The sequence below is a fragment of the Nycticebus coucang genome, chromosome 5 (assembly GCF_027406575.1).
Source record: "Nycticebus coucang isolate mNycCou1 chromosome 5, mNycCou1.pri, whole genome shotgun sequence".
In the NCBI taxonomy this organism is placed as follows: Eukaryota; Metazoa; Chordata; class Mammalia; order Primates; family Lorisidae; genus Nycticebus; species Nycticebus coucang.
The window spans coordinates 48,214,287-48,233,997 of NC_069784.1; the positions used below are offsets into that span (position 1 = coordinate 48,214,287).

Sequence of the window (19,711 nt, forward strand, 5' to 3'; positions counted from 1 at the left end):
TCGAATTCAGGATTTGGATTGCAGACAAGATTAACAAAGTGGAATTAGGAATTCGAGGAGAAATTCAAAAGTTGTCTCAAGAATTTAACAAATTTAAAGACAAAAACCACCAAAGACTTGGACACACTGAAGCAAGAATTTGCAGCCCTCAAAGATATGAAAAATACAATAGAATCCCTCAGCAACAGAATGGAGCAAGCAGAAGAAAGGATTTCTGACATCCAAGATAAAGCCTTTGAACACTCCCAAACTCTCAAAGAGGAAGAGAAATGGAGAGCAAAAATGGATCATTCTTTCTGAGAGCTCTGGGATGATTCGAAGAAGGCGAATATCTGAATCATAGGAGTTCCAGAAACAGATGAAGTGGCCTCGCTGGGCACAGAGGCCCTTCTGCATGAAATTATGAAAGAGAATTTTCCAGACATGCCTAGAGATTCTGAAATTCAGATAGCAGACAGCTTCAGAACCCCAGCACGACTCAACCCCAATAAGACATCCCCCAGGCATATCATAATTAACTTCACCAAAATTAATATGAAGGAGAAAATCCTCAAAGCTGCCAGGAGAAAGAAAACCATTACCTTCAAAGGGAAGAATATTAGAATGACTGCAGATCTCTCTGCTGAAACTTTTCAAGCCAGAAGAGGGGGGTCACCAACTTTTAATCTTCTAAAGCAAAATAACTTGCAACCCTGGATCTTGTATCCAGCTAAACGGAGTTTCATTTATGATGGAGAAATTAAAGACTTTAATGACATTCCTATGTTGAAGAAATTTGCCATAACCAAACCAGCTCTTCAGGATATTCTCAGACCTATCCTCCATAACGACCAACCCAATCCTATACCACAAAAGTAAACTCACTCAGAAACTTCGGATCAAACTCCAATTTCCACACTGGCGAAAGGATTAAAAATGCCCACTGGACTTTTGAAAAACTCGATTCCCAAAACTTCACCACACTTATCAATATTCTCCATTAAAGTGAATGGCTTAAACTGTCCTCTAAAGAGGCATAGGTTAACTGACTGGATACAAAAACTCAGGCCAGATATTTGTTGCATACAAGAGTCACATCTTAACTTAAAAGATAAATACAGACTCAGGGTGAAAGGATGGTTGTCATATTCAGGCAAATGGTAATCAGAAAAAAGCAGGTGTTGGAATTTTATTTGCAAATACAATAGGCTTTAAACCAATAAAAGTAAGGAAGGACAAGAATGGTCACTTCATATTTGTTGAGGGTAATACTCAATATGATGAGATCTCAATTATTAGTATCTATGCACCCAACCAGAATGCACCTCAATTTATAAGAGAAACTCTAACAGACATGAGCAACTTGATTTCCTCCAGCTCCATAATAGTCGGAGATTTCAACACTCCTTTGGCAGTGTTGGATCGATCCTCCACCAAGAAGCTGAGCAAAGAAATCTTAGATTTAAACCTAACCATCCAACATCTGAATTTACCAGACATCTACAGAACATTTCATCCCAAAACAAAACTGAATACACATATTTCTCATCAGCCCATGGAACTTACTCCAAAATCGATCACATCTTAGGTCAGAAGTCTAACCTCAGTAAATTTAAAGGAATAGAAATTATTCCATGCATTTTCTCTGACCACCATGGAATAAAACTTGAGCTGAGTAACAACAGGAATCTGCGTACTCATACAAAAACATGGAAGTTAAATAACCTTATGCTGAATGATAGCTGGGTCAGAGATGAGATTAAGAAAGAAATTGCCAACTTTTTGGAACAAAACAACAATGAAGACATGAACTATCAGAACCTCTGGGACACCGCAAAGGCAGTTCTAAGAGGGAAATTTACAGCACTGCAAGCCTTCCTCAAGAGAACAGAAAGAGAGGAAGTTAACAACTTAATGGGACATGTCAAGCAAACGCATTAGCAAGAATAGAACAAGGGATCCCATCACAGGCTGGGCAAGGGATTTGAAGAGAAACTTCTCTGAAGAAGACAGGCGCGCGGCCTTCAGACATATGAAAAATGCTCATCATCTTTAATTATCAGAGAGATGCAAATCAAAACTACTTTGAGATACCATCTAACTCAAGTGAGACTAGCCTATATCACAAAATCCCAAGACCAGAGATGTTGGTGTGGATATGGAGAAAAGGGAACACTTCTACACTGCTGGTGGGAATGCAAATTAATACATTTCTTTTGGAAAGAGATATGGAGAACACTTAGAGATCTAAAAGTAGATCTGCCATTCAATCCTGTAATCCCTCTACTGGGCATATACCCAGAAGACCAAAAATCACATCATAACAAAGATATTTGTACCAGAATGTTTATTGTAGCCCAATTCATAATTGCTAAGTCATGGAAGAAGCCCAAGTGCCCCTCCATCCACGAATGGATTAATAAATTGTGATATATGTACACCATGGAATATTATGCAGCCTTAAAGAAAGATACCTCTTTCATGTTTACATGGATGGAGCTGGAACATCTTCTTAGTAAAGTATCTCAAGAATGGAAGAGAAAGTACCCAATGTACTCAGCCCTACTATGAAAATTAGGGTTTTCTCATGAAAGCTATAACCCAGTTACAACCTAAGAATAGGGGGAAGAGGGAAAGGGAGGGGAGAGAGGGGGGAGGTGGGTAGAGGGAAGGGGATTGGTGGGATTACACCAGCAGTGCATCTTACAAGGGTATATGTGAATCTTGGTAAACGGTCTGTGAAGCTAGTGAAAGATGCCCCATGATTATATCAATTTACACAGCTATGATTTAATAAAAAAAATAAATAAATAAAAGGAACAAATATAAGAATGATAGCTGAGGAATAATCATGAGATTTTAAAATTCTCTCCTGTTATAGAAAGTTGAAGGGATTGAAATAATTTTACAAAGGATCTTGTTGTCAGAGCATCTCATGAATTTGATAAAAAGAAAAATATTTTCCACTTAGGATTGACTCAGAATGCTGAATAATCAAGAATTTACTATAAAACAACAAAAGAAGCTCATCAGATGACCTAATAAAAATACATAATTTAAAAAATGCTCAAAAGGTATCAAAGTGAACCACCTGAAAATAAAAGAAAACCTTATTATTTAGCAGCAATGGGTAATGAATATTTGAGAAAAGATAAAACTTTGTACTTTTCCCATTGTTTTTGGAAAATCTCTATTCATTAATCACTTTTACATGTGTGTATATATATACACTAATAAAAATGTTACCAAAGAGGATAAGGTATATTGTAAATTGTGTATGGTATCATGATTCAGCATAGCAACTGGGCCACATTTTTTGTGAGGTGAAACCATTCTGTAAAAAGTAAAACTATTAGCACAAAAAGGCAAAATTGATTAAATAAATAAATAAAACAATAGGAGGAGAAAACTTTTACAAAAGGAATGAGCAAGTTCTTATCAGAAACGAAAACTGTGAACTCATGTAGGTAGGTATAACTAAACATGATTTTCTCAAACCAGATTTAACAACATATTCAGCAGGTAATACATAATGTACAAGTGGATGTATCCCAAGTGTGGATGGTTGATTGAACATTTGAAAATCAGTCAATGAACAAAGAAAATTGTATGACCACCTCAAGACAGAGAAGAATCCTTTTGAAACATCTAACATCCATTTCTGATACAAATTCTCAGCATACTAGGAAAAGAAGGACGTGTATGAAAAACCTGTAGTTAACATCATACTGAAAAACCGAATTTGTTTACTGCACGGTTATGAACAAGACAAGGACATCTGCTCTATTCACTTCTGCTACGTTGTATTAGAGATTGTAGCTGATGCAGACAAAAAAAAAAAAAAAAAAAAAAAAAAAGAAGAAGAAGAAGAAGAAGAAAAGAAAGAAAGACTTCCAGAGTAGAAAAAAAGAAAAACTATCTTTTTAAATAGAGACTGTGCTCATCTACGTAGAAAATCCTATGGAATTTACCAAAAAGGTACTAAAGCTAATAAGTGAATTTAGCAGAGTAAACAGATAAAAGATTAGTGTCTTAAAATCAATTGTAAATGCTGGCAATGAGCAATCAGAAATTGGAGCTATTAATTACAAAAATCACAATAAGATATTCACAATAACATAGAGATAGGGACTATTTGGGGGTAAGTCTTGATAAAACCTGAAAAATCTGTACCCTGAACACTAACATCATTACTGAGAGAAATTAAAGAAACCCTAAATAAATGGAGAGGTACACTCTGTTCATGGTTCTGAAGATTTGATGATTTTAAGTCTCACCAAATTGATAAATTCTGGGTGATCTCAATCAAAATCCCAGAAACTATTTTTTTGGTCGAAATTGACAATCTGTTTCTAAATTTCATATGGAAATACAAAGGAGCTAGAATAACCAAAACAAGTTTGAAAAGGAACAAAGTTGGAAGCCTAATACTGATTTGAAAACTTAAAATGAAATTGTAAAATTTTCCAAACAGTGTGATATTGACGTGATGACAGACATGGACCATTAGGGCAGGAACTGATGTCTGACAAAGGTAATTCAGTGAGAAAGGATAGGCTTAGAAGGTTCTGGAACAACTGATGTCTGACAAAGGTAATGCAGTGAGAAAGGATAGGCTTAGAAGGTTCTGGAACAATTGGGTTTCTCTAATCATATACAAAACTCAAAATGGATCATAGACTAGATGTAAAGCTTAAAAAATACAACTTTTAGAAGGAAACGTAAGAGAAAATCTTTGTGATCTTAGGCTAAGCAAAGATTTCTTAGCTATGACACAAAAGCATAATCCATAAATCAATCAATTGGTCTCAAAATTGAAAACATTTCTTCTTTGAAAAACATTGTTAAGAGAATGAGGAAAGCCACAGACTGGGATCAAATCTTTGCAAAGCATTTATTTGATAAAGAATTTATACCTAGAATATTTGAAGAATTCTCAAAAGTCAACAATAACATGCAGTCCAAATAAAAACCAGGTAAAAGATCTGAGCAGACAATTCACCAAAGATAATATAAGGATGACAAATAAGCACATGAAAAGATACTTAACATCAGTAATATAAATTAAAACTACACATCTATTAGAATGTCAATCAAAGTAGACCCTCACCTGAAGTTGCGGTGCCTTTTCCTTTTTTTTTTTTTTTTTTTTTTGTAGAGACAGAGTCTCACTTCATGGCTCTCGGTAGAGTGCCATGGCATCACACAGCTCACAGCAACCTCCAACTCCTGGGCCTAAGCGATTCTCTTGCCTCAGCCTCCCGAGTAGCTGGGACTACAGGCGCCCACCACAACGCCCATCTATTTTTTGGTTGCAGTTCAGCCGGGGCCGGGTTTGAACCCGCCACCCTCGGTATATGGAGCCGGCACCTTACCGACTGAGCCACAGGCTCCGCCCACCTTTTCCTTTTTGATGTTAAACTTTTCATGTTGCTGTGTAAGGCATGGAATTTATTATAAACAACTCTCCAAGAAAATCATGGAGATTCTAATTACTGGGTATTATGTGTGTGTGACTCTGTCCCTTCCAAAATTCAAGTGTTGTCAATGTGATATTATTACCAAAAGGGACCTTTAAGAGGTGATTAGGCCATGAGGGTTTCTCACTGAAGAATGTGATTTGGCACTCTTATTAAAGGGCTCTAGGGAGTTCATCCTGCTTGCCCTTTCATCTTCCACCCCACGAGGACACAGGGCTCCTTCCCTCTGGAATGCAGCCTTGTCAGGGCCAAAACTGCCTACATCTTGATCATGGACTTCCCAACCTCCATAACTATGAGAAGTTAATTCCTGTTCTTTATAAATTGCCCATTCTTGGGTATTTTTTATAGCAATACAAAACAGACTAAGATACTGGGGGATAAAAATAAAAATAAAATCTCCTGCTAGTCTAGAAAAATCTGTTCACGTATGTAACAGAGAAAGAAAACAGTTTCATTATTGAATGAATATTAAACTAGATCACAATTCACATTACAGGCAGTCCACTCATGGAGATTGCAAAGACAGAAAGAGATCTCACCTTTCTGTATAACCAGGCAGATACAATCCATTACGTACATATTCCGAAGATAAATGATAGCATGTCCTTTTATAAGAGTACTTGATAGCACCATTTATTACACACAGTTCATTCTGAATTCACATGGTAAGTGGGTTGGCCATTTATCCAAAGGAAAAAAAATAAAACTTTCTGTCTTTCTGACAAGGAGGTAGTTACAATTTAGAGAAAGATACCTGAGCTAACATCCAGCAGTGACCCGGAGATAGGGATGCTATCTTCTGGATATTTATATTTCAAAGACATGGCTTCTGGGCCTTCAAATACACCTGGGTTGTAGAGCTCACTAAAGTCTTATTTAGGTTTTAAAAAGATTTGCATACATATCAGTGAGGCAATTTACAAGTTTTCTCAAAGCAAGATGTAAGAAAATGGAGAGAAGAAAAGGTCTCTCCCTTTTGCTACGAAAAAATTTAATATTTTTTTATTTAACTTTATGAAACCTAGAACTGAATTGACCACCTTTTTTACTATCTATCTCTGGGCTGTTAGAGGCAAAGTCATCCCAGTTTATTTAACCTGTGAAGGCAGAGGAAAATAAATTCTCCCCATCTCCCTTAGATCTGAAGACAAAGCCTAAACCAGTGGTTTTTTTTATTTTTTATTTTATTAAATCATAGCTGTGTACATTAATGTGATCATGGGGCATCATACACTAGTTTCATAGACCATTCGACACATTTTCATCACACTGGTTAACATAGCCTTCCTGGCATTAATGCCGTGGCCCTTTAATACAGTTCCTGTGAATCACCACCCACAGGTTGAGAACCACCAGCCTAAACCATTGTAGCATACCAGAAATGCCTGCTTCCTCCAGATAATTGTAAAATTATGTACGTGTTCCATTTGAATCCATTATATGCCTACATTTGTTTTAATATTTTTTTCTTATGCCTTATTCCCCAGAAACAAAGATTTGAGGAAGATGTCAGGGAAGGCAGAGAAGAACAAATCTTTTGGAAAGGATATGATTATATGTTTTATTGCATCATCTTTTAGAATATAATTTCCGCTGAGTATCTTCAGTTCAATTTGATGGGTTTTTTAAATCAGTCCATTCCAAAAGACAGCATTTAGGCATTAGAACTATAAATGAAGTGGAAATTTAAGTAAATTATAAATGAAGTGGAAGATTTAAGTAAATTATTTTTCAAACAATGTAAGTTTTCCTTATGAGTTACATGTCCTAATGCAAGCCTTTTTTAGAGTTGTAACCTCTGTAACATGCTGAACATTGCTGTTGCATTGGTAGTTGTAAAAAAGAATTAAAAAGTCCTCAGGGTTATTAAAGGACTAAGTAAGAGCAACTTGGTGGGTAATTCTTATAATCTTAGCATTTCAAAATAGATTCTTGAGATTTGTTGACTTCTTTCTGTAAAACTTTTCTATTTTTGGTGACAACCAAAACTTAATTTGAGATAACTTCTGGTACTACCACCTCTGAATGTCTTGATCTTTAGATAAGAGAAAGATAAAATATGCATGTGAATAGCATTTAAAAATAGCTGTAAAGAGTAAGCAAGAACTAAAAACATCAGGTAAACTATGAGGTACTCAGAAGCACCTTTTTATATGCTTTTACAGGCTTTTGTCAATGTCATTTGTCATCTGTCGTCTAACTTTTAACTTATTGCAAAAAATATCCTTGCTAGAGGAAGAAAATCTAGTACTTTGATAGTTGATTTAGATTGTAGACCAGTGGTTCTCAACCTTCCTAATGCTGCGACCCTCTAATATAGTTCCTGTTGGTCGCAACCCACAGGTTAAGAACTGCTGCTGTAGACTTTTCTCAACTTGCACAGCAAAGATCACACTACTTAATTTATTTTAATACAAGTCAAATATTTTAAATTTAAATCAGTGATAGTGTACCATATCATAGAATGTATAATTCAAAGTTAAAAAGAGTTGGTCAGCTATTTTACTTTAGTTTCAAACATTGATTTTTGTCATAAATTTTGATATTCATAATGAAACACATATATTTAGATACAAAGTCTAGCATCCCCTGTTTTCTAGGGATTATTTGATTCTCCAAGAAGTGATCAGTCTTGTTCCAAACCCCAGAAATGAGCAGCAGTGCTTAATGGCAAGGAACAGCAGTCCCAAATCTTTTGGGCACCTGGGACCAGTTTCTTTCTTTCTTTCTTTCTTTTTTGAGACAGAGTTTCATTTTGTTACCCCATATAAAGTGCTGTGGCGTCATAGCTCACAGCAACCTCAAACTCAGGCTCAAGCGATTCTCTTGCCTCAGCCTCCCAAGTAGCTAGGACTACAGGTGCCCACAAGGCCCGGCTATTTTTAGAAACAGGGTCTTGCTCTAGCTCAGGCTTGTCTCTAACCTGTGAGCTCAGGCAGTCCACCTGCCACGGCCTCCCAGAGTTCTAGGATTATAGGCGTGAGCCACCGAACTTGGCCCTTTGGGACCAGTTTCATGGAAGACAAATATTCTGAGAATGGGGTGGATGGTTTTGATATTAAACTGCAAGCAAGTGATTTATTATGGTCTGTGTGCAGTCAAAGCTCTCTGTCAATGATAATCTGTATTTGCAGCCACTTCCCAGCACTAGCATCACCACCTCATCTCCATCTCAGATCATTAGGTATTAGATTCTCATAAGGAGTGTGCAGCCTAGATCCCTCACTTGCACAGTTTATAGTAGGGTTCACGCTGCTGTCAGAATCTAAATGCTGCGCATCTGACAGGAGGCAGAGCTCAGGAGGTGATACCAGTGATGGGGAGTGGCTGTAAATACAGATGAAGCTTTGCTTGCTGCCTGCTGCTCAACCTCCAGCTGTGCGGCCAGGTTTTTAACAGGCCACAGACTGTTACAGTATGACCCAGCCTTGGGCAAGGGGACTGCAGTTGTAGAGCGTAGGAATAGAAGTTGTGTTAGTTTCCTAAGGCTGCCATAGCAAATTACCACCAACTTGATGGCTTAAAATGACAGAAATTTATTCTCTCAGGATTCTGGAGACCAGAATTCCAAAATCAGGTACCTCTAAAGAGAATTCCTTGGCTTGTCGCAGCACAACTTGAATATTTACCTCCATCTTCGCGTGGCCACCTTCCCTGTGTGTCTCTAGGTCCAAATCTCTCTCTCCTTTTTCTTATAAAGACGTCAGTTGTTGGATTTAGGGTCCACCTTAAGTTCAGGAAAATTTTATCTTGTGATCCTTTAAACAAAATTGCAAAAGCCCTATTTCCAAATAAGGTCACGTTCTGAAATTCCAGGTGAACACAAATATGGAATGGGGGTGCTGTTTAATCCACTACAGTTTTTAAGATTCTTTTATTTAAGAGATGATTTTAAAATAATAACAATATCACTTTCTATTATCTAAAACTTTCACATTTATTATTGTACTGATTTTCATAACATTGTTTACATGGAAAGGAATCATACTTTAGGAAATTCTGTATTTTTTTCTTTCTGATCCTTCGCTCACTTCTCCCACAAGTGGTAAGATTGGGAGATAGCTGACACCTTGTAGCCCACATTTAACCCGGAGGCAGGGAAACGGCATGGAGTTGTTCAGAACATAGCTGCCTTGGACATGCATGCACCCAGGACGCCAAGCCTGATGCTCTGGTCTCCCTGCCATAAGCAGACCAAGCGGAATCTCTTGCTATGTCCAGCCAAGTTTGTGTTTCCATTTAATAGTTCCAGCTTCTCTGCCTGCGAGCTGATGGGTAAATTAGAGTTAGGCATCTCAAGGTCTGGGATTGAAGAGTGAAGTAGGAGGCCCTATTGCTCTCCATTCTAGCTTTGCGAGTCACAAAGTTGATATGTAATTTCCATTTACCTCAGTGCTATATGTTTTTACTTTGTCTTCCAATGCTCTGACAGTAATTCAAATAGATATTACTATGCCTATTTTTTTGTTTCCTTTTTTTTTTTTTTTTACTATGCCTAGTTTAAAAATAAATTCTTTACTGAAGCCACATAAAGCCCACCTAGTTATTACAATGATCAGGAGTTAGAACCCAAGCTTGTCTGGCTATATATGGTTGGGTTTTTATGTTCACTTTGATGACCCCCTAATAGAATTGAGAGCGGAAGTTTTCCGACATTATAGGTAAGGATCATTGTGTATATTGACAGTCAACATTTTTTAATTTCCAAGTGACTACTGTGGCTGACAGTGTTCATGGAGAGGTCAGGATCCTTGCCTTCATATAAATAGCTATATTACCTGTTAAGAGTAGTTAATAAATTATGAAACTTCTGTAAATATATAGTTTCCAAAACCTTTTTTTAACAGCTCACCACACCTGCATCAATAACTGAAAAACTATAGCTACCAATGTATTAAGAGGGTATTGTAAAAGTCTTTATTTATTCAAATGGTATACTTTGATCATTATTTAATAAATATGGATTTTGTTTATTATTTAAATTGTTTAATAAATATGGATTAATTCCTAGTTCTGCTATGAGCTCTCTAAGTTGCCCAAACATGTGATTGATATTATATGTGATTTTAAAAGAATTTCTTTGAATAATTATGAAATGGTTGGTTTTATGCTATTTTACAGCTTTGTTGTTTTGTGTGCTTCAGAACAAAACATGTGAAATTATTTTAGAAAACTATTCTATTGCCTGTAATCCTAGCACTCTGGGAGGACAAGGTGGGTGAATTGCTTGAGCTCAAGAGATCGAGACCAGCCTGAGCCAGAGTGAGACCCCATCTCTAAAAACAGCCAGGCGTTGTGGCAGGTACCTATAGTCCCAGCTACTCAGGAGGCTGATGCAAGAGGATTACTCAAGCCCAAGAGTTTGAGGTTGCTGTGAGCTATGACATAATGGCACTCTACGGAGGGTGACAAAGTGAGACTGTCTCAAAAAAAAAACTATTTTATTTCATCAGGTCTAGTTTTTCATCTTGCTGGGTATTCTTATGCACTATTCTGGAACATACTGTTGTTGTGTTTTAAATCATTTGGGTGACTGAAGTTCATTTCTGTCATGTTTTTCATCAAAGGTACTCAAAATAGGTTATTAATTATTTTTTTGCCATTATTAACTAAGCTGACTTGATCTCTTTGTTTATTTCTAACTGAAGCTCATTTTCTCCCCTTTTTATTTTCAGATATTTGTATCTGCTGTTCTCTGGTGATGATCTTTTACCTTTAGATCACTGGGTGTTTAACACAGAGGCTCACCCTCTGCCCGTGTTACATTTAGCCAACACCACACTTTCAGGTAATCCTGCTGTTCGATGAAAGCAGCTCCAGAAGGACGATTCTCACCGGTGTTTTGTTTACATGGACCACTATAGAAATTAGTCTGGAGAGGTGGCTTTTGAAAACCTGGACCTCTAATTCAAAATGGCGGGGTAAAACTCTTCCCCTGAAAGACTTTTCAACTTGTAGATATATCAACTTTGAAATTATTCCATTTTATACCTGACCAAAACGTGTTCTGGTATGTGCTTTGATTCTCTGTGAGGTGGTCATATGAGAAGTGATTCCGATTACAACTAGATTGTTTTTAGAGTCCCGGAGGCTAGACTTCCTAACAGCAACCACGATTACAAAGGACCTTGAGAAGCTAAGGATGGCCTTGGAACCAGTTATATATTTGTTTCCTCCTACGGTGGAACAGCTTTCAAATCAAATATTTACACATTGTTTATCCCTTTTTTTCTTCATTGTAATAATGGAATGAACTAGGATAAATAAGAATGAAAGAATAATATAATTGCATCAGTGACAAGAAGACTTGAAAAAAGAACAGAGGTATCTGTCCCTGTCTGAATTTTGAGTTCCCCATTGGATAACCAGACTGGCAATCATTTCAAATCCCAATCTGTTTTATTGAAATCTTTTGATTAAATTTAATTTTCTCAGGAGGTATGATCTCACAAAGAATACTCTCTGTCTTTGTCTCCCTATGAAGCTGCTGTTGGTCACACCCACTGCTTCCCGGCCTGGGTTTGGGGTTTCGTGCATGTAGTACAGTCTCGTGTTGGTAGCATGACAACAAGTGGGGAAAATGCCGCAGTTTATTGCCTTGAAACCTGTTCTAAAAGAAGGCCTTGGTTTTATTGGTAGATTATTTTCTGAATTTCATCCTCTTAAATGTCATAATAAAGTGAGTAGAGTCATTCAACTTACAACTTTATTTACGTGGCGTGGCAAATTGACTATACTGTTATGCAGCTCTGAATTTGCCTTGATAAGCTAAATTAGTTTTATAACTTACTAGATCAAGAATAAAACAGTGAAACTTTCTGAAATATTGTACCTGGAATGGGGATAGGGGATTCTTTATTATGTCATCAGATGAATGAGCTATTCACAAGTATTTTATGTTTTTTATTTTCTCTAAGGACATTTATAGAAATCCAAAGAATTAATGAGAATAGCTTAAAAATAATTTTTAGTGATCAAAGTGTGATATGATTATATCACACTACAATTGGGTTATGTTTATGATACTTTACCATCAATAGGTTTTTCTTTTTAAAGAAATACTATTTCTTTATATTTTGGCAGGAAGAAGTTAAATTTTATCAAGAACTATAAGATTAATACCTCGTGCTTATAAATTTTCTGTCCCTTGAATTTAATGACAGTGTAAGGCGCTTTTTTCTATTTTCATTTAATACAGACAACTTCATTGATGTTAATAAAAGTTAGAAACAGTTTAATTAGTCTTTCATTTATTCTGAATTTGAAAATTTCATGAAACAAAGTTTATACAAGAAGCCCACCTTGGAATTCTGCAGACCTGTTTCCTTGTTTGATAGCTATTCTCCTTAACCCACAATTAGCTTGTAGATTTAAGTTGGGAAAAGATTTAGCAAGTTATTTAGTTAAACATTCCAAAAATTGATTGTCCTATACCGCAAAGGATCAGCTATACCTTATAGTTCAGCCAATGATCTACAAGTGAAAGCCATCCCCAATTTAAGTCTTTAAGAGAGTTAAATTTTAGCACATATTTTGAAATGCTAAATGTCTTTTACTATTAGAGCATATAAAATTTTAAATGAGAATGGTAGGTGACTATCACTTTAGAAAAGGGACAGTATTTGGTTCTCAAAAAATAGTTAGCCTTACTCTTAAAAATAGCACAAGCCCACTTATAAATCACCAAAAAAAAAAAAAAAAAATCAAAAAACTTGAGTTTTGGCAAAGACCCAGAGCAGCTGTTCAGATGGCAGTCAACTCTCATTTTGTTTAGGAGAATGCGGAGTAAAGGGACCAAGGTTCCTCGGGAACTTCTCAAGGGATGAGGGGAAAAAAACCCTGTCCCCAAGTGCTCAGTTAGTATTACTCAGATGACCAGAGGTTGACAGAAGGGAAAGTATACAAGCAAGGTCAGTTATGGTCCAGACAAAGAATTTGAAAGGGACAGTGGGAGAGTCTTCCCCTTGACCTCACCTTCTTTGTGATGGTAAATCTAGAGCTTATAACAATGGTTGTGTTTTCTTTTCTGAATACCAAAGGCAGTTGAAGTCAGCTACAAGTGACTTGCCAGTGTTGTTTTATTTTTGTTATGAATTTTTTAAGTTATTTCCTCCAAGATCAATCCATCCCACATTCTGCTTAGTTTTCAAGAGTATTCTTTACTTTCTTCTTTCCTTTACAGTTCTTTGCATTTTGTAGACCTTTTTTCTCAGGTTAAGTACTCATTGCATTTATAAGATTCTCTAAAAGAACCCAGAAATGTTCCTTTCCAGGTGCCACCTCAAAGGGTTGACACCTCACCTTGTGACTTTGGTACAAATGTGCAGAAAAGATAGATCAGTTGGAATATTTTAAAAAAAAAATGGGAATGTCAAATTCTCCTCTGCCTTCTACATTTATTTCTTGTCAATTTAGAATTACATTTTTGGTTCAAATCAGATTTTTTTTTTCATTTAACCAATAAAAAGTTATTAAAACCAAGAGAATGGGGCCCTAAACAAAAAGAAATCTCAGTGTAGAAAAATAAGTCCCTAGTCAAGAAGTTCTTACTTTCTGGTAGGTTGCATATTTAGGTCTCTCTAACACCAACCTATTTCTGCCTTTGAGCAGATGTTTATATGTATAAGTAAAATATGGGTATTGAAGGAATACATTTTTTGTGTATGGAATATTGATCCTGATTCCCTATGATGTCATCTAGGGCAACCCAGGGCTTCGCTTAGTGGATTTTAACCAAGCAGTGTGAAATGTTGGTGATTATGGTCTCATCTCCACTTTCCATTGCCAAAGTCCCTATCAAGCCTCCAGATTTGCTGTTGAAAGATTGTGCTTGCTTTTCTCATAATAATGCAGTTTCTCCTTAAGCCAGATTTCTTTGAATGAGTGTATGAATAAATGAGAGCATGAATAAACAAACATTGGTGAAGTACCTAACACATGCCTGGCACTTTCAAGCATTAGAACATTTTATGTGAGTCCAATGGCATTTTCTGTATGAGAATAGTTCAAATCATTTTAAATGTTGTCCAGTATGAATCATGTTACAAAATCCTTAATTTTGTATTTCACATAAATTAAAGAAGAAAAGGTTTATAATATATTTTAAACAATGTGTTACTATATACTACTACTAAAGTCTCTTGGAAAATATCAAAGAAATACTTGATTTCTGATGCAACTTTGCTAAAATATTTACTTTAGAAATAAAATGCTCTTATTTTACTATATCACTTTAATTACATAATTAAAAATCAATGTTTTATAGAAGTGCTGATTTTATATTCAAAGGTTTTGTCATGTAATTCATGGTTGAAACTTGTAAATTGTCTTTGCTCTGGTGTGGGTCCTACTGATGGTCCCATGCTGTTAAATATAAAGGAAAACATACTAAAATATTTCCAAGTTCCAAATAACAGTTCCTAGTAATAATATGTTTAGTTCTTATTTTCTTTTAGGTTTCTTACACTCATACTGGCCAGCTCTTATCCTCTCTTTATATAGCTATATACATAAATACAATTATAGAAAGTTTTTTTATACTCTTTGTTAATTAACACACACAGTTGATAACTGGTTTTGGCTTCACAAATTATAAGCAGAATATTAGAGTAGTCACATATGATGTGGAGATATTTCAATCCACTTATTTTGGTTCAAGAACATTGGTGAAGATGATTTTCTATTCATCTCATTCAGATCATTATGGAGATGCTCCTTTTGATCTATAACCAATCAGCAAGCTTTTCTGAAAAAGGAAAGATGATAAATATTCCAGGCCATGCAAGCTGTATAGTCTCTCTTACTACTCAATTCTAGCATGAAAGCAGCTATTGATAATATGTAAATGAATGGCTGTAGCTGTGGTCCAGTAGAATTTTATCTATAAAAATGGAGGGCTGAATTTGTTCCATGGGTCATAGTTGCTGACCCTAGTCCCAAGTTTAATTTGTGTAAGATCCTTTAACCTTTGATCTGTATCTTTTTTGATTTTTGATTTAAGTAATTCATTTTTGAAACAAAAAGATGTGCATATGTATGATTGTATGTATTGGTATAACCTAAAGCTGTATGGTTTGTTGTCTTGAAAGAACATAGATATACTCTTCCTGGAGTCTGTTCAGGTTTCAGGATGATAAGATGACTAGGCATGAAAGAGGCAGAAAGTGTGTGTGGGGAGGTGGGTGTGCTATCTGTCAGCCCTTATTCTCGCTTGGTCATTTGATGCCCTAATTCCAGATTCCCATGTAAGAGGAAGGCCTGTGTGTTGTCAGATGTTCTCTCCACATTCTGCCGGCTCACTGACCCTTGGACCAGGACTCTCCACAAAATTAAGATAAATTTCTGATGTTTGTGCTATAGAAGCCAGTCCTCTGAACAATTCTAAGCCAAAAAAAAAAAAAAATGGTTTATGTGCCTCGTTTGCCACATGGCAAGCCTCTGTTCCTTTTTTACACTGTAGAAGGGCACTGCCCCTGTGACCTCTAGAACATCCTAAGACTGAGGAGTGCTGAGAAAAGATACGTCCAAAAGAAGAGCTCCCTTTGTCTTTTCTTGCTTGACTTTCCTCAGTTCCTTTAAAAGTCAATAGCTTTTTTTCAGAATATCAGTTATGTATTTTTCAATTGAAGCATACGTCAGCCTTATACTTTCATTTCTTAACACCTAAATCCATTTCAAACTTGGTTTGAGCCCAGCAATTACAATTACAAAAATTACATAAAATTGCCCATGGAATTACATAATACCATACTCCTAGCATACATGTTTCAATGACAGATGATAGGCTTCTCACTAAGACATTTATCAAATATTTCACTATTTTTTGAATTTCTAGAGGAGGGGACTCCTATATTCAGAATGATAGAGGAAATAGTCTCTCTTCCACATTATAATATACACGTGGTCTTTCTCGGTCTAACACACTGTAAGGTTGCTTCAGCTCAGTGTGAATATTAAGTGTGGGCATATACCATATACATACACGTTAATATGCAGAAGATTTTAAATATATTACTACAGAATTCTACTGCAAGTTGCATACCAGAAAACCTCATGAAGAAAATAAGCTCAGCTCTTTGGTGGAAAAAGTTATTTTTTTAGAAAATTTAGAATTTTTTGCTGAATTAATAAGTACAGTATCCCCACTTTAATTACTGGATTTGGAAGTTGAAATGCCATTCTTCAATCTCACTGGTCTCGAATTCACTGATAAAAAACTTTCCCGAAATGAGTGAGTGGAGTAAATAAGGTGTAACCTCCTAAACTGGGACCAGCCACTGGCTGCTCCTGAATGGATTTCTAGTCATGTCCTCCATTATGTGATTTTTACAAGTTAAAAGTAATGTTCTATATTAAAGATCAAATAAAGATGTTCTTTAAGTGAAATATCTTTGTTTATCCTTCATTTTTGTCCACTAATATCAAACAGTTCATTCTCTTTCTCTTTGTAGAAGAGCGACTTTGGCTTTTACAGCAACTGGTAGTCTTCTATCTTTCATTCAGAGTTTTTCTTTTGGATCAACTAATCTCTGTATTTCTGATGCTATAAAAATTAAAGCATGCTTAGAAGGTAATTTTTGTAGCAACTTAAGAAAAACTATAGGCTAATGTGACTGTGCATGTTATGTCTAAGATTTTGTCTAGCGTTGCCTCTGAGGTGATGAAACTTAGAAATCGCCTCAATCACTGGACCTCATTCTGTCACATTAAAATCTGACCTGACCCTTAAATGATTTGGGGGAAAATATAGGCCTAACAGGCTTGAGCAATACGATCAGCTGGACTATAGATAGTGGTTTGTTCTGTCAGTACTGTGAAAGCACAAGATATGTAAAACCCAGTGCCCGTGGAGTGTCCAATAAGGTAGTAGTAGGTAAAGCCTTCTGAAGTAACAGCCAATTTGTATCCTCAAGGTCTAATTCTTCTTGGCATAGTGGATTTCAACTTGATGAAAATGTCATTCATTCATTCATTCATTTATTTATTCAGAGACAGGGTCTTGCTCTGTCTCCTGGGCTTAAGGAATTTTCCTCCCTCAGTCTCTCAAGTAGCTAAGCCTATAGGTGTTCACCATGTCTGGCTAATTTTTTTAATTTTTTGTTCACCCCATCTATCGCCAAAGCTTTTTCGTCATTCTAAACAGAAACTCTGTAACCATTAAGCAATAACTCTTCATTGCTCTCCTTCCCCAATCCCTGGGGATTTTTTTTTTTTTTTTGAGACAGAGTCTCAAGCTGTTGCCCTGGGTGGAGTGCTGTGGCATCACAGCTCACAGCAACCTCCAACTCTTGGGCTTAAGCGATTCTCATGCCTCAGCCTCCCAAGTAGCTGGGACTACAGGTGCCCACCACAACACCCAGCTGTTTTTTGATTATAGTTGTTGTCGTTTGGTGGGCCCAGGCTGGATTCAAACCCACCAGCTCCAGTATGTGGCGGTGCCCTAGCTGCTTAAGCTACAGGTGCCGAGCCTCTAATTTACTTCCTAAGATAAATTTCTTAACTGTACTAGATCTCAATTTTTTTGCCTCTATATTTATAAGGGGGATAAATACAGGATTTTTAGAAGAATTAAATGAGAAGAATCTACATGCCTAATCCAAATTTAAAATTTAAACTTTAAATTTGGATTAGGTTTTTTGTTAGCAACCTAGTAGTCATTTCTTTTTTTTTTTTCTTCTTTTTTTGTAGAGACAGAGTCTCACTTTTTTTGTAGAGACGGAGTCTCACTTTATCGCCCACGGCTGAGTCACACAGCTCACAGCAACCTCCAGCTCTTGGGCTTATGCGATTCTCTTGCCTCAGCCTCCCAACCAGCTGGGACTACAGGCGCCTGCCACAACGCCTGGCTATTTTTTTGTTGCAGTTTGGCTGGGGCTGGGTTTGGCTGGGGCATTAAATGCCTAGTAGGGGCTGGCTAGGGCCCTTGGTATATGGGGCCAGCGCCCTACTTACTGAGCCACAGGCGCCGCCCATAGTAGTCATTTCTAAAGGGATCAAAAAAAAAAAAAATAGTTGAAGGGCAATTAGAATAGGGCAGTGAAGAGCCAAGAAAACCATCCAGTTCTACCTCCATACATATATAAGGAAATTGATACCCAAATGGGAATAAAATGAAGATATCAGACTTTAAGATGGTCTTCCAGTGTTAACCATTCATGATTCTGTCAAATAAGACTTACGTAGTTTTTATTGTTATAGAAAATGTTTAATGACCTGCAAACACATTGATAATGCTTATGAACCAAGCAATTTAAAAACTACATAGTAGATGTCATTTTCTGTTAGATACGCAGCAAAAATGTATCCAGGCAGACCCTGGGTTATAAACAAGATAGTTTCTGTAAGATCTTAAATTTATATGTAATTTGGAACAGGTGCATTCCCCTATTACCTGTAATAACCTCTTTTCATAAGTGTGAGTTGTATGTCAGGTGTTTGTAACTTGGGGACTTCCTGTACTAAAGTTAATAGCAGCCATCTTTGGGTGGTAAGGACATAAGAGAATTAATTTTTCACTATTGCCTTGTTAACTTCTCTTAAAAAATTAGGTTATATTGTGATACAATTTACATGAAATATTCCATTCTAAGTGTATAATTCAATGATTTTAGTAAATTTATAAAGCTCTGCAACCATCCTACAGTCCATGCTGTGAATTTTCATTTCATCCCAGCCCCTGGCAACTACTGATCTGCTTTCTGTTATGGATTTGCCTTTTCTGGACATTTTATGTAAATATGGTACTTTTGCTTCTGGCTGCTTTAAGCTAGCATAATTTTTTGTTTTTTGAACATTGCTTTTTATCCTGAAAATATTTCATTGTATAGATATACCATAGTCTATTTGTACATTTACCAACTGATAGACATTTGGATTGTTTCCACTTTTTGACCATTATGAATAATGCTATTATGAAGATTTGAATACAAGTATTCATACATATTTACATTTTCATTTCTCTTGGATATATAAGGGCTGTCTGGAATGTATCCAGCCATGTACTATGAAAAATAGTATTAAATGCTTAGATACTTCCTGGACAGCCCTTGTGTACCTAGGAGTAGAATGGCTGAGTTACATGGTAAAGTCAGACATAATTTTTTCAGCAATCTCCACACTTTGTTCCTGAGTGACTTTTTTCATTCCCAATGGTAGGGTCTGAGGGTGAGGATACCAGTTTTTCCACATCCCCACTGACACTCATCCCTCTCTTTTATTGTCTGCCTTTTTTATTATGGCCATTTTAATGG

The 19,711-nt window shown here is 36.3% G+C and overlaps 1 protein-coding gene across 2 annotated transcripts in view; it reads left to right on the forward strand.

Annotated features, from left to right (window-relative positions):
* Nucleotides 1-16,841, forward strand: part of MAN1A2 (mannosidase alpha class 1A member 2) — a 228,271-nt gene extending 211,430 nt beyond the window's left edge. The window contains exons 13-14 of one of the 2 annotated variants that reach the window (XM_053590893.1): nucleotides 11,138-11,250; nucleotides 12,546-16,841. In XM_053590893.1, the coding sequence (XP_053446868.1) occupies nucleotides 11,138-11,250; nucleotides 12,546-12,556 (124 nt within the window). In that variant the 3' untranslated portion in view covers nucleotides 12,557-16,841. Of the gene's footprint in view, nucleotides 1-11,137 lie in introns of both variants that reach the window. The other variant, XM_053590892.1, reaches the window with a different exon arrangement.
* Nucleotides 16,842-19,711: the final 2,870 nt, after the last annotated feature.